The sequence below is a fragment of the Lissotriton helveticus genome, chromosome 7 (assembly GCF_964261635.1).
Source record: "Lissotriton helveticus chromosome 7, aLisHel1.1, whole genome shotgun sequence".
NCBI lineage: Eukaryota > Metazoa > Chordata > Amphibia > Caudata > Salamandridae > Lissotriton > Lissotriton helveticus.
The window spans coordinates 1,545,776,255-1,545,792,430 of NC_136068.1; the positions used below are offsets into that span (position 1 = coordinate 1,545,776,255).

At 49.3% G+C, this 16,176-nt stretch overlaps 1 protein-coding gene across 8 annotated transcripts in view; it reads right to left on the reverse strand.

Annotated features, from left to right (window-relative positions):
• The window catches only part of CNOT3 (CCR4-NOT transcription complex subunit 3), a 1,075,180-nt gene that overhangs the window by 500,698 nt on the left and 558,306 nt on the right, over positions 1-16,176 (reverse strand). For all 8 annotated transcript variants that reach the window (XM_078655004.1, XM_078655002.1, XM_078654999.1 and 5 more), the window contains one exon: positions 4,863-4,996. In XM_078655004.1, coding sequence (XP_078511130.1) covers positions 4,863-4,996 — 134 coding nt within the window. The remainder of the gene's footprint in view (positions 1-4,862; positions 4,997-16,176) is intronic.

Sequence of the window (16,176 nt, forward strand, 5' to 3'; positions counted from 1 at the left end):
CAAGGTTTATTATCGCCAACAAGATATTAACACACAGTTCCTGGAATACTACACTGCCTTATATCATAGTAGACTAGCTCAAGGAGAAGAGGAGGTGGTGGAGTTCATGGGAGCTGTGTAGATGCAGAGGCGGCAGAGGCTCTGGGCAGAGATGTCGAGATTGGGAAGGTACGAGGGGCTATTAAACATATGGCCAGAAATAAGACACTGGGGACAGATGGGTTGCCAATAGAATTTTTCTTCTACGTAGGTGGATGTTCAGGCTCCCCGGCTAGTGGCGCTATATAATAGAGCAAAACTAGAACGCCGTCTACCTGCTTCAACAAGAGAGGCGATTATCACTCCACTCCTAAAGCCCAGAGAACCGGCTTGGGAACGACCTGCTTATAGCCCACTCGTTATGCTTTATTGGATAGTAAAATACTAAGTCGTGTACTGGCCACCCGCCTGCTTCTACATATGACAGTGCTAATACACACTGATCAGGCTGGATTTATCCCAGCCAGGAATATGGCGATGAATATACGCAGACTACTGTGAGTTTTAGAAGCAGACACATATCAGAAAGAGGAGGCGTGTATTTTTTAAGTTGAAATCGAGAAAGCTTTTGATAGCCTTGAATGGCCATATCTTTTAAGGGTTATGAGGGCATTTGGGTTGGGGGAACGATTTGTAGAATAGACGGCACTCTTGTATAGGAATTCTAAAGCTAGGATCAGGACAGGACTAATTTCGGATGCCTCTATGGTGGGCCGGGGGAAAAGACAAGGCTGCCCGCTGTCACCCTTGTTTGCTTTAGCAATGGAGCCCTTGGCTGCACATGCTAGGTCAGGACGATATTCTCAAATCCTTAGGCAGATTTTTCCCTTTGCTCCCACAACCGGCTAAAGAAATGGTTGCCCGGGCACTTATCTTGTCCCGCTAGGACTATGCCAATGCGCTTTTTCTTGGCATCCCGGCATATCTGGTTAATAAGCTTCAACTTATCCAGAATGCTGCGGCGAGACTTCTCCTTGGCATTCCTAAACAAACCAGTATAAGATCGCAAATATCCTCACTTCATTGGCTGCCAGTGGCTCAGAGGGTACAGTTTAAAGCCCTGCTTCTAGTACATAGAGCCTTACATGATTCTGGCCCCGCCTACATTAAGAAGAGAGTGGCCTTCTATATCCCTCGACGATCTTTAAGGTCGGCTGCCCAGCGACTGATGGTAATTCCCTACTTTCGCCGAGGTAGGATGAGCGGCCAGTCCCTCTCGGTTAAAGCAGCCATTCTTTGGAATGCCCTACCTATAGCGCTGCAGCACACTCTGGACGTAAAGTGTTTGAAAAACTCCTCAAAACCCACCTTTTTAAACAGGCCTATTAAATCTTTTTTCGCCATCTATGTTATATTACTTCGCGCCAGGATACTCAGGAGTAGTTGTGCGCGCTACAAATCCCACCATAACATAACATAACATATTATATGGGGTTGGAGGTGGTGGGTCAGCTTCAATATATAGCGCTATATCCAGACAACTTACTGATTTTTCTGGCAAACTCTGAGGAGGCCCTTCGGGGAGCCAAAGAGCTCTTGAATGTCCTGGAGAAAGTAGCGGGGCTTCGGGTGAACTGGGCTAAGTCGTGCCTCTTCCGGATGCACTCGTACAGAGTTGGGTTACTGGAGACGGAAGGTGTGAAATGTGAGGATAGATGCTTGCCTCATTTGGGTACTCTAATATATTATACCCACGGGGATCTGCTAGAGGGCAATGTAGGACAAGCGTTACGAACCATCAAGGGTAACTTTGATTTCTGGGGGACTCCCCCACTATCTGTAGCGGGTAGGGTTGCACTTTTAAAGATAGTGACACTGCCTGCCGCGACTTTTGGATTTCTTTGGGTCACTTCTACTCTGGATACCGCCTAGACTGTTTACTCAGCTCAAAACAATGGACACGGGTTTCCTGTGGGGTTCTCGGAGACGGAGGGTGGCGCTCACTACCTTGATGAGACCTCGAGCGGAAGGGGGGGGGATTTGCAGTACCAGACTTTGAGGCCTATTATCTTGCAGAGAAATGGATGGCGAGAAGTCTCCGAAACGCGGGTGACCTTGGAGGCAGTGATCAGAGTCTGCGGCTCCTGTCTTAGGTATTCCTACAGCTACCCTGAGAGGTCTTTAGGCTCCTCCGAAAGTAGTACAGTGTGCAAGTGCTGGAACAGGTCCCTTAAACGGGCCCAGATACAATGTCCCTACGCATCAGATATTCCACTGACCATACAGGAGGCATTGCCCCACTGTGGGAATTGGCATAGACTGCAGGCATGGAGAGAGGTAAGAATCTCCACAATAGGAGACTTATACAAGGAGAATACCTTGCTCCCCTACAATGATCTCTTGGAGTGGTATGATCTCCCAAGAGTAGATTTTCTTCTGCATGCCGCTCTGACAGCAGACATGTGAAAGCACTGGCAGGAGGAGATTGCTGAACCCCAGACTTCCACAGTTTGTCAATACATAGTAATACCTGTGAGAACTTTTAAGGCGGTTACTTACCTTTATAGGCGCCTGACGCAGGAGATACGCTGACCTCTGACTGCCTTGCGCATCAAGTGGGAGGGAGATCTGGGCGAGGATATTGATGAGAAACATGGGGGGAGATTGTGGAAAGGACCTGAAATATCTCCAGGAATGCATGATTCCCGCTGATCCACTTCTATGTTTTATACAGGGCATACCTCACCCCGGGTAAGATTAACACATTTTTGGTGTCTTGGCGGCCTGCCCGCGATGTAACACGGAGGGTGCGGGATTTTGCATATGTTTTGGGATTGTCCAAACTTGGGAGATTTCCGGAGCGGGGCCACTGCAGTGTTAGCGACTGCAACAGCGAGAGAAGTAGGGCGAACGGCAGAGTGTTGCCTGCTACACTGGTTCTCTCACACAGCCAGGAACAAGGTCACTAGAAAGTTCATAGGTTTGGGATTGGTATTGGCTAACAGATCACTAGCCATTGGAAGGTGAGAAGTGGCCCTAACGTGCCAAGATTGGTGAGGGAATTTGTGAAACGGGCGGAATGTGAGGGGACATTCAGACTTCAAGTGGCCCAAAGAACAGGGAGTGAGAAGACGCTGGAAGCAGCAAAGGCATGGGTGACACTAGTGGAACTCCTGGAACAACCGGCTGAAGATCGGTATGACAGCCTAGATGAAGAGGGCCCTCATGGGGGCGACTGAACATCCGGTGCGAATGGCATTTCTGAATGATGGTCCCACACTGGCCTGCCTAGTATATCATACACCCCACGCTGCACTACCAACGATACATGCTAGTTGGAGTGACACATAATTTGCGATAGGAGGTCGCCCTAAGAACACACGTTGTTGAACTGACCAGTAGCGGTATGCCTGGGGGTGGGGCGGAGTGGAGTTCCACATGGCGCAATGTGCTTGAAGAAGAGCCTTGAGGGGGTTCATAAATAGTATACTACGTTGACACTCAACAAGGAGCAGAGGCCTAGAACATAGCCCGGGCCTACGCCGGATACTCTTCTATTTCATAAGCAAGAATGCTGGACAATTGTAGTTGGAAGAATTGGGGTTCTTGTACTTAACTGCTTCCTTATGCATAGGGGGCTCATGTATAATCCTAACAATGTCTGAGATTTGTTTGAATACGTCATTCAAAATCAATAAAATCGGTTTTTAAAAAAATATGGTTACTCCCACTTTTGGTACCTCCACAATTGGCTACTGGAGTACCCTTGTAAGTCCCTAGTATATGGTACTAAGGTACCCAGGGCATAGGTACACCAGGGGTCTCCCAGGGGGCTGCAGCATGTATTATCCCACCCATGAGAGACCAATAAAACTTCGACTACAGGCCTGCCATTGCAGCCTGTGAGAGTGGTTGCTTGCACTCCTCACCACATATATAAGTTTCCTTATAGCTGAGGTCACTACACTCAAAATATACAAGTCACCTCTATGGCAGGCTCTTCGATCCTGAGAGCAGGGTGCTTGATTACAGATGTGAGGGTGCCCCTGTATGAGCAGAGTGCCCCTACAAACCCCAGAGTCGATTCTCCAGGCTTTGTAAGAGCGGTCAGCCATTTAATACATATAGTGGACATCAAGTCAATTACAAGATGTCTAACTATATTTTGGCTAAAATGAAACTGGTCATGATTGGAATCAAACATGTCGGAATCAAACATGTCGGAATCCTACCCCAACACAGATTCCAGTGTTGGGAGTAGGATTCCATGTACTGGGGGGCTCATTTAGGATGCCCCCCTGTATTCCCGGTACCAGCCTTTCAGTGTCTAACTGCAACTAGTACTGCTGCCGACCGCAGACACATTTCATTCCTTCTGCTTCTGAGCTGAGCTCGAGCAGGGGAAGGCAGAACAATAGGTTTCCTGCCACAAAGAGGTGTGACCACCTCCCGGAAAGGACTTTGTGTATTGGGCTGGTGTGTTATTTGTGTATAATGGCGGTGGCTATACACAGAACCAAAAACAAGTTGGGCAGCACCCTATTGCGGCAGTTACCTGCAGCTCGCATGAATCCACGGGATTCAAAATCATTTTACTGAAAGATGCAGAAATAAAAACAAAACAAAAAAGATGCACCAATAAAAAGAGGGGGAAAGCCAAATTAGACATCCCATACTCCCAGAGTAAATAATAACTGGATGGCGACTGGTGCAAGGCTAGGACCAAGTGCACAGGAGGACTCACAAGAGTGCACCTCCATATAAATATCTAACAGCTTTTTAAAGAAGCTTGCTGGCACTAGTGGGAAGGAGGGTGAGCAAGATGACAGTAGTTGTGAGAAGGGATTTCTTAGCTCACAATGTATTCAGATCTGGCTGCTTACCGTTGTACAATTGGCCGGGCTGGGTGGAATTGGCGAGCTTGACGTTGTGGAGGTAGGAGTGCTACTGGATTGGTTGAAGATCTCATCCTCCATATGACTGTGCCCGGGAGGTGAAGTAGCTACCAACGCCTGTGCTGTAATAAAAAATCAATGTAAGCCATACAAATATCAACCGTAAAGACCCCACCCACGCAATGTTTGCTCAGACAAAAGATAAAATAAAGAAAACAAACTGACAGCAAAAGTGTCATTAGACTGAAGTCGCTCTAAGTGAGAAAACAACAATATTAACCAAGAGACTAGAGTATGAAGAGAAGCAAGATTCAAGCAATGTTTGGCAATCGTGGAAAACTCATACACAAGAGAAAAACCTCAAAATGGAAGACACCTAAAACAGGGTAGGCAAACAATTACCTGAAGAGAATTCTCCCTCTTGGGTAACAGGGGTTAAACCACACATCCAATGTAATTCAAAGTAAAAGGATTAGTGAGAAAAACCAGTCCAGTTTAAAGTGGTTTGTATGGAAGCTGAACAGGGTACAGTTTAGGTGACATGTTTATCATGTTTTTGCTAAGGCAAATTAGAGCTTTATGAAGGAGTTACTTGCCTTCTGTAACGCCTTATCAGGTACAGACTATGTAGCCGCAGATTTCTTACCTTAGAATAATAATCCCCAGGCTTCAGACTGGATCTGGAAATCTTTTGAGAGCAGTCCCCCTGCATGCTGGTAGGTGGCATCGTGCTGAAACGCATGGAGTCGTTCACACTAGAAGTGACATTTGTGGTGCCTATATGGGGGCCACTGTAGCATGTCGAACAAACTCATGATTTGCCACACCAGACACGCGGAGCAACGAAGTACACTGACCACTGATATAGAAAACTAGGGTGATGTTCATTCCTTTGCCTATAGGATATTTTCTATTACCTACAGAGTATCTCTCTGTCATATATTTAGGTTGAAATCTTTTTTGTTATTTGAGAAGCACAATAAGATGCAGTAAGCAATACATAGCCCCTTTTGGGGGCCAAAGACATTTTAAGTGCTATATAGCGCATGATAAAAAAGAAAAAAAGAATCAGCACCTCAACTTCCTGTGACCCTCCCCGCCCCACGTTTCCCTCCCTTCTTCCCCTATTTTGTCAGGCCACAAGGAAAGAAGAGTACAAATGGTGCAAGGTATTTCAGTGTGTTAGAGGTAGGGCTGGGTCTTGCAGCAGCGCATGAAGGGGGGATGTGAGCCTGTCAGCATACCCAGGATAACCTACTCCGGGAAGCGTAGTATTTTGGTGTCGAAATGTTCATCAATCTCAACTAAAATATGTTCCCAGTACAGTGCAAGAGTGGGGCATTCCCATAATAGGTGGATCAGTGTGCCCTCCGCCCCACATCCCCTCCAGCATCCTGAGGAGTGACTGGGGTCGCTCCTATGAAGTCTTGGGGGTGGGGGTGAGATACCAGAACGTCACTACCTTGGTAGCAGACTCTATACTGGATATATTGCGCGCCGAGTGTCTGGCCCTGTAAAAGATCTCCCTCCATTCCTTGGGAGATGGTGTCCACCCCAGTTCCGTCTCCCATCTCTTCTGGCCTGCGGATTTGATCAGCTGTTCCGGGGGGCCCACCATGTGATAGAGCTCTGTAATGAGCTGTTTGACTGCTTGGAGAGTAGCCACCTCTCATAAGGGATGACATTTCTCTCTGCTCCCTGGTGTGTCTGAGGCTGCATTATCCAGTGGCGTATCTACTGGTGATATCGTTTGGTTTCGGGCAATGCAAAGTCAGTCCGGAAATCTTTGAAAGACAGGGGGCACTCAGCATCAAATAAATTCCCTACTGATCTATGCCCCTCTCCATCCCAGTGTCTAAAAGCTACCAGGTCAAGACCCGGGTCGAAGTCTGGGTTATTGGTTAGGGGGTGAGCAGCAATGGGAAAGTAGTAAGGCCACTACTTGTGGCTGTTGTGTCCCAAGCCTTTAGCGTAGCCCGTGTGATTTGTGATCCATATAGCCCAGGGGGGTCGCAAGGCTTTGCAGAGGAAAGGGATATTCCACAGGGACTGGCCAGGCAGTGTTCGCTCCATGAATAGCAGTGTTTCTTGGATTCCTTCTGAGACCACTCCAGCAAGGGTCATAGCGGAGTGGCCTTATAGTAGTGATCCAGGTAAGGTATCTCCAGGCCGACCTCCCCTGGGGGTCTGTAGCTCATGTCCTTGCTCATCCTTGGTTTATTATCGGCCCATATAAAGGAAAGGAACTCATTTTGGAGCTGTTTCAGCATGCCTGCGGGAGGAGGGGGGAGGAGGCGCTCTACGGGCAGTGTCTGAAAAAGGTACAGTATTTTGGGGAGCACGCTCATCTTGAGGGCTGCCACAAGACCCAGCCAGGAGAGGCTATAGGGTCACTAGCGGTGCAAGTCCCATCGGATCTGTGCCAACAGGTGAGAATAGTTTAAGGAAACTTTTTCCCAGGTGCATATCACCAGTTTAATGCTAGGTAAGGGCTGCTTTCTGGTCCCATGAATAGGGCACGACTGCTTAAGGATGGTAATAGTAGGCGGCTGTAGGGAGAACCATAAGGCTTGCAATTTTGACACGTTGATTTAGGCCGCAAAAGTCTCTAGTTCAGTGAAGGCCAGTATCGACGTCGCGGGGGCCTTGAGCATGGCAATTACATCATCTGCGTACAAGCTGATGGTGAGGCGCTGTGAGAAAGTGGCTCTATATATACAGGACCAAGATAAGGTACAGTGCGTATAGAGTCCACAAACCCCAGAGGTATAACAGAGGTTAAAGCCAGGTGTGACCTTACTCTCTAAAGTGGTAGCTTGATCGAGCAGTAAGGCAGTACCAGAGGACAGTGTAAAGCATTTGTTGTACACACTGAGTCAGCAAAAGGTTTCACACACACTCAAAGACTGAACTCCAGGCCAATTGTTTTTATACCAATGATATAGTTGTTTTATTTTTAGAACCAACAGGTATCAAAATATACTGTTCTCAATATGAGAGGTCTCAGATGAGTACTTTGCAGAAAGACAATAAACTTTGTAAACACAATAGGTACAGGGGTTGCAGTAGGCAACACAATTCTAAACACAATTTAGCATTGAGCACAATGGGTTTTTCTCTATAAATACAGCTGATTAATTTGTAGATTACTCTGGTAGTTCCAGGACTGGATCCTAGATTCAGTCCAAGGATCTAAGCTGAAAACAGTTGAGTAAAAACGTTTTAGTTAATGCAGTGATTTTTAAGGAATATAAAGCTATTTTAAAAGTTCACACTTAGAAACTTTTCAATGGAAATCTGGCAATGTTATCCAATGGGAGAAAATTCAGGTTCCAGTTAAATTACAATCGCGTTACTTTTGTAATCCAGTATTGGGCTCCTAGGTCCAGCACTGGAATCTCAACCTAAAACAGGGAAGTAATTACGTTTCAGTATTGGGTATGATTTTTAAAGAATATAAAGTTTTTAAAAGTAGACAGTAGAAATTTCACAGAAAAGTACACAATGGATTCCTATGGAGAAAATTCAAGTTACTAGTAAACCCGGCTAGTGTTACTTTTGCGGTTCAGTACTGTGCTACAAGATGCAGTACTGGCTTCTCTCCTGATCACAGGTGAGTACTTCGGAATTCGGTTGATTTTATGGGAATATTTCAAGTTTTCAAAACTTCACACTTAGAAGATTTTTCGAGTCAATGTTATCCAAAGGCAGGTAAGTGAGTTACCGGTTTCCAGGTGAGTACTCGACTGGTGAAGTTAGGGTTCTGGGCATAGACTCAGGGGTCCCCCAGGGTTAGGTAGGTACAGTTGGTTCACCCTCAGCGGCACAGGGGCAGCCGGGTGCAGAGGTAGTTAGGCCCAATGTTATCCAATGAGGGGCAGGGGGCCTCTGGTTGGTGGCTGCCGGCTAGCAGGCCACGCAGCTGTGGGAGCTGGGGTCCTGGTCACTTGCGAAGGGCGAAGTAGGATAGGACAAAGGTTGCACAGCCAGAGGCACTCTGGCGGCTGGGTGCAGGGTGTTTTTGAGCCGTCGGGCGCTCAATGTTATTCAATGGGAAAAGTAAAAAGGAAACAAATGCTGCAGACTTGGGGACGGTGATTCTTCAGGTGCGACCACCACTTCGAGAGGTAAGTTGGGATCTTTGAGAAGAGGTGAGTACCCCAAAAGCAGGCACAGGGGGCTGCAGGGGTGTCTTTTGGTGTCGGGAATCTTACCCTCGGTTGGGCACGGTTGGGGCGGGGGGTGGGGGGTGTCTCAGGTCCTTGAGGAGGGTCTTTGGGCACTGCACCTCGGGTCCCTGTCGCCGGGGGGACTTCCTCGTGGTCTTCCGGTCCGAGCTCGGCAGGTGCAGAGTGGGCAGGTCTTAAGCTCCCTGGCTGGCACCAGGGGGGTGGTTGTTGAAGCAGAGCTTCTGCGAGTCCCAGTCTTTAAGAGGGTCAAGGCAGGCAGGTCCTCCGGGTGTCCCAAGGTTGCTGTCTGCAGGAGTCGCCGGGATCAAGCAGGAGCAGGTTCCAGGATCGACATGCCGGTAGTGCTGGGGCCAAGTCAGTGGGTGTCGTTCTGTTAGCAGCTGCACGGCGGGTCTTCTTGATCGTCTCTCTTTTCTTATCGGGATCTGACCTGCCCCTAAATACTAAATTTAGGGGCGTTACAGGTAGGGCAAGGGCAGGGACCATAGGTCCCTGTCCTAGGGTGGGTGCACCCCCTAGCTTGCTCCTCTCCTGTGGGAGGGGGGCAGGAGCCTAGCTGTGATTGGGCAGGGCTCCCCATCTTCAAGAAGGCCAGTGCCCGGGGTCGTGCTTCACCTCGCCTCTCCCACCTAAGAGGTGGGGTTGGCACAGGCTGGCACCCCCCATTCCTGACGTAGGTTTTCCCGCCAGTCTTCCTGCCAGAGTGGGGGTTAGAACTGGTGGGGGCCAGTTGCTTAGTACAGCAAATGGTCTGGAGAAGCTCACAGAGGCGGCATGCCTTTGAAGCTTCCCCCTGCCCATCCTGGGGGAGGAGACCTAGCACCTCACCTAGGATGTGCATTGTTGTAGGCCAAGGAGAGCGAGGGGCTTTCCACCCAGGGGTCCAGCAACATGTCTGCAGTGTGGCAGCCTGGGTAGCCACTCAGTCCAGATGTGGATTGTAGATTAGGTTTCAGGGGGCATCTCTAAGAAGCCCTCTGGTGCATTTTACATTAAACCTCACACTGGCCTCAGTGAGGGTTTAATGTGCTGAGCAGTTTGATGCCAAACTTCTCAGTCTTCATTGAAGCCATCATGGTACTGTGGAGTTTGTAATGACAACCTCCCAGCATCATATACTCTTAAATGGCAGCACTGTACCCACAGTGCCCAGGAATGGCCCAGGGTACTGTAGGGGCACAGGGCTCATGCTCCTGTGCCCACACCACTGGCATAGGGCACCCAGCTAGAGGGGTGACTGAGGTATGCCAGGGAGTAGGGGTTTGTGGGCATGGCACACAGGGATGTGTGCCATGTCGACTCTGTTTAGTTCTGTTCTGAGACACTCAGCCTGCAAAGGCAGTGTGTGGGTGTCGGGGTACAAGGCCCCTAAGGGTGGCACAATAAGTGCTGCAGCCCTTAGGGGTCTCCTCTGGTCACCATGCCCTGAGTACCTAGGGTACCATTTACTAGGGGCTGATAGGTGGCCAGAGATGCAAATTGGGTTTTGTTTCAACACAGCTTTAGGGAAGGAACACAGGCCCTGGGTACCTGGTTGGCAGGAGCCCAGGGCACACTCAGTCAAAGCACATCAGCAGTTCAGCAAAAAGTTGGGGCATACCCATGCAAGAATGATGGCACTTTCTCACAGGTGCTCTTCCCCAAGTTGGACCCCCATGATCTGTTGGTTCTCCCGCACCTACTGTGAACAACCATGGGGAGCGCGGACAGCCCTGCCTAGTACCCTTTGTTATCGGGCAGGGATCTGAAGTAAAACCATTTACCCGTACAGTGGCAAAAGGATGGCTACAGCTGCTTAACACCCACCTACAGAAGTTGCTACCTACCACAAATTGCTCCAGTGTGGCCTCCATGAAAGGCCAATGCACTCTGTCAAAAGCCCTTTTGCCGTCGACAGACAGCGCCACTCGCTCCACTGACTGGCGGTGTGCCTTGTCCAGAAGGTGAAGCAGCCTCCGATTATTGTTGCTACGTTGTCTGGTCGCCACAAATTGAGACAGATCAGGGTCTATTAATCCCGGCATCAACAGCCCCAATCTAGCCGCTAGGATCCCTGTAAAAAGCTTGAGGTTGATGTTCAACTGGGACATAGGCCTGTAGGAAGCACAGTACCGACTGCCCTTGCCGGGTTTAGGGAAAAAGATTACCCATGCCAGAAGCATAATGGGCGGGATCTCAGAGGTGTCTCCGATTGCAATAAAGAGTTGTGTCTGGATCGAAGCTAAGATGGGTGTAATTTGTGGGCCAACAAGCGGTCGCATCTGTCCCCCCCCCATATAAACACAGGTGTTTCAAGCGAAGGGCAGCATATTCCGCCCTATCCAGGTCAAGGCTGGCTAGCTGCGTACGCGCAGCTTTTAACTGTCTCCATACCCAAGGTGCCCCAGTCTGTTTGGGTATTCCTTATAGTTCTAGGACCTGTTTGGCGAGTTTCTCCCTACAGATCTTATTGTCTGCTGAGGACGTGGTGATGAAAGCGCCCCTTGCCACTAATTAAAGTGTTTCCTATAGACACACTATAGAGGTGTCCGGAGTGTTGTTAACAGATAAGTACTCAAGCGTCTTAGTTAGGCATGCAATGACTTCAGGTCGATAGAGGAGCGTATCCTTTAGGCTCCAGGAATATGATGGCCGGGGTGTGTGGGGGGGGGGGGGGGGGGGGTATGGGGAATGTCAGTGTTATAGGTAATGCTGCGTGGTCAGATAGCGCCCAAGGTTCAATGATTGAATCTTACGTCAAAAAGAGAAGGGACCAGGAACATAGAAAGTAATCTAACCTGGCATAGGTCTTATGGGCATGTGAATAATAAGTGTAATCGGTTGTGTAAGGGTGGAAGTGGTGCCAGATATCGACTAGCCCCAGATCTTGTAGCCACTGTTACCCGATCTCGAACAATGCCCCAGTCATTCCCTGTCTCTAAGCTAAGCGATCCAAGTGGCTGTTGAACACAGTGCTCAGGTCGCCCCCTATAAGTATCTGCCGGTCCAGGGAGGACGTTAGGTCTGCATCCGCCTTGTGGAGAAATATCTCCTGACCCTCTTTGGGAACGTAAATAGTGGCCAGCATAAACGTGTGCCAAGAGTCTCCCCTTGAGCTCGGACACATTTGCCCCCACCACCGCTGTGAAATTGCGAGATACAAGGATAGCAACTCCTGCCTTCTTGGTGGGAAGGGAAGAGAAATATTGCTGTGGGAAGGCCTTGGAGCATAATCTATGGGTATCGCTGTGCAACAGATTGGTCTCCTGCAGTAAGCATGTATGCGAGTTCAAGTTCTCTAAATAGGACAAGATGGCCCTTCGCTTGGTAGGGTTATTAAGCCCTTTTACATTGAGGGCTAAGATTTTTAATGCTTGTCAGTATTTAGGCTAGGGTCTGGATGCGTTGTAGAGGCGGGCGTCGATATGTGGCTATGGTGACTATGAATGAGTGAGATCATATGTGTGGGTGATCCGGTCTAGCAGGGCCTGTGTGAGTATGTGTGAGACTGAGGAGGTACAAAGAGAGGGAGGGCCCACCAAGAAAATGTAACAAAACCCCAACATCATAACTATATGAATATGGTGAAGGATCATCTGACTGTCAATGTCCGGCGCTTACGGCTCCTGGGAGAAAGAGTATCGGGTACCAGTGGCTGGTGCCTCCCCGATCCTCCCCAGGCACAGCCCATACTCATGTTTGAAACCGTTCCAACAACGGACAATGGAGCAAATAACTGACTGCTAATTCTCTTCTTCAGATTCTCTGTGCTTATTCCGAAGACGCTCCAGTCAGGGATGCCAGAACCGCTTGCCCCTCCCTCGCCATAGTGTCAGAATCAGGGCGCGACGACGGGCTAGTCGGCTTGATGGTGGTCCATCAGTGGCTACTTCGGCATCTGAGACTTGCGTTGTTCTACTGCGGTCTGTCAGTTATGGGTTCCTTGATGTTCAGAAGCTTGTAAGCCATTGAGAGAGCAGATCTGCATGAGCTCACCCTTAAATTGGAAGATCAGGCGAAAGGGGTGCCCCTAGGAGTATTTAATGCCAGTTTCTCTTAGATGGGTTGTGATCAGGATGAGATGGAGGAACTCTTACAATACCTCCCGGAGGAACACCACAGAAGGGGACAACAAATTGTCCCAGAAGGTATGGCCATTACCAACAAATCCATCAGATGTGCCCTAGATGCGGCAGATTCAGCTACTACGGGTGTTAATACCTTTGTGCTTCTTAGACGATATGCGTGGCTAGGTGTTCTGGGTTCATACCAGAGATCCAGCAGGCAGTACTAAATATGACTTTAGACAAAGAGAACCTTTTTAGCCCAAAGGTACACACTACCCTTAATAAAATGAAAAAGGACACTGACACAGCTAAACCCATGAGAGCATTACAGACGACAACTCCTGGGAGTCCTTTCATCGCACAGGCTACAGGGATGCATATAAATCCATCATCACAGACACCTCTGCTTTCCAACAAAAACAAGCCAATCTGCCTATAGTAAGGGCTATGTTAGAGGTTCCTTCAGAGGCTGAAACAACAAGGATAGGGGCAGGGGTGCCTCAGCATGCGGAACACCCACTGCTGAGCAGTGACTACCCAATCCTTTCCCCCCGACTGTGAGAAACTTGTCAAAGCGCCTCCCTCTTGCATTGGAATTGAGCGGCAGCAGTTGACAGTTTTGTTTTCTTGCCTACCAGGCGTACCTCTGCCACAACGGTTTATGTCTGTTAGTGAGCAAAATTTGTGGCATGGTGTTTGTAGGAAGCTGGCTTTCTAAGTAGAGTACCAAAATGATGTACACTATGCAGAAATTCCAGATGACTGATTAGTTTACAGGGCTTAAGTTAATAATTTGTATCAAGAGAGAGGGACTCGCAGCGCATGAAGGTCCTGCATTCATGTTCTAGGAAACTAGACATGGTAAGAAGGGTATGCAATTCCTAGTGATATGTGTTTGTCTACTCAGGTCAGTTTAGTTCCGCAGAGTAAGCTGGCAGCGTGGCTCTGTAGGAACAAATGCCCTCAAACCCCTATATAGGTGTCCTGCTTCATAATTAGACTTTTGCTCCACGTCAGGTCGGCGCTGCAATTGTCCGGGCACCCTCAATGGAGGCTCTTTGCCGGAGATCTTTTCATAGGCTCACAAGGGGGTGTGCTACTGTAATCATGGTCACCACAGATTATGAGAACAAATACTCACGGCAACTTGCTGATCGAAAATATTACACACACAACAGGCAAGGCTGAAAACACAGATAATCCCTGGTATCTGCAGCTGCAAAACAATGGTGGATCACAAAGAATGAAGTAGACTTTTTAGTAAACAAACATCCAAAGGTTCCGTACTATTACACCCAGCCAAAGATTCACTGGAGAATTTCCCCTTTGCCAAGCAGACCCACTTGGAACCACTCTCCAAATTCTGTGACTATTTTCTACAATCCGGTATCAAAAACACCATCTTACATACAGACGCAAGGGATACACAGATTGTAATTGAATTCATCAATGATATACACCATTTAGACCTATTGGTCACCCTGGATGAAGAAAAATATAAAGTCTTCGTGGTTCTCCGCTCCCGCCTGGCATAGCCCAGCTGTGAGAAAGTGCCATATTTCTTGCATGGGTATGCCCCCACTTTTTGCTGAATTGCTGATGTGCTTTGACTGAGTGGCCCTGGGCCCCTGCCAACCAGGTGCCCAGGGCCTGTGTTCCTTCCCTAAAACTGAGTTGAAACTAAAACTCAATTGGCATCTCTGGCCACCAGTCAGCCCCTAGTAAATGGTACCCTAGGTACCCAGGGCATGGTGACCAGAGAAGACCCCCAAGGGCTGCAGCACTTATTGTGCCACTTTTAGGGGCCCTGTACCCTGACACCCACACACAACCTTTGCAGGCTGAGTGTCTAAGTACAGAACTAAACAGAGAGTCGACATGGCACACATCCCTGTGAGCCATGCCCACAAGCTCACTGCACTGGCATCCATCAGTCACCCCTCTAGCTGAGTGCCCTATGCCAGTGGTGTGGGCACTGGTGCATGAGCCCTGTGCCCCTACAGTACCCAGGGCCATTACTGGGCACTGTAAGTGGAGTGCTGCCATTAAAAGTATCTTAGAGATGCCCCCTGAAACCTATCCAACTCCCAGTGTCCTGACTGTGTGGCTGCCACCACCAGACATGTTTCTGGACCCCTGGGTCGAGAGCCTGCCGCTCTCGGGGGCCTGAAACAATGCACAGCCTGGGACGAGGTGCCAAGCCTCCTCCCCCAGGATGGGCAGGGGAAGCTTCAAAGGCATATCGCCTTTGTGAGCTTCTCCAGGCCACTTGCTGTACTCAGCAACTGGTCCCCACTGGTTCGGACCCCCACTCTGGCGGGAAGAAAGGCGGGAAACCCTAAATGAGGAAAGGGGGTGTGCCTGCCTATGCCAACCCCACCCTTCAGGTGGGAGAGGCGAGGTGAAGCACGACTTCGGGCTCCGGCCATCATGAAGATGGGGAGCCCTGCCCAATCACAGCTAGCCTCCTGCCCCCATCCCACAGGAGTAGAGCAGGCTATGGGGTGTACCCAACCCAGGGCAGGGACCTATTGGTCCCTGCTTTTGCCCAACCTGTAATGCCCCTAAATTTAGTTTTATGAGGCACCCTGAACCTTCCATCCTCAGATCCCGATTGCAACAAGAAGAAGAACAAGAAACAAGAAGACCTGCCGTGCAGCTGCTAACAAAAGGACGACGCCCACTGACTTGGCACCAGAACCTTACAGGCCTGTTGATCCTTGAACCTGCTCCTGCGAAACTCCGGTGTCTGCAGCGGACAGCAACCACGACAACCCCAGAGGACCTGCCTGCCTTAAACCTTCCAAAAGACTTGGACTCCCACAAGCAGTGGTTCTGCTCAAACAGCAATACCCCTGGTGCCAGCAAGGAACCGCAAATCCAGCCCACTCTGTACCCGCCAAGCCCGGCCTGTGCCCGAGTGACCCAAGACCACGAGGACGTCCCCCCGGTGACCGTGACCCGAAGTGCAATGCCCAAAAACCCTCCTTGATGAACCAGATGCCGCCTGCAGCCTCAGAACCAGGGATCCCTCCAACCGCGACCAGCTGTAGGTAAGATTTTCGG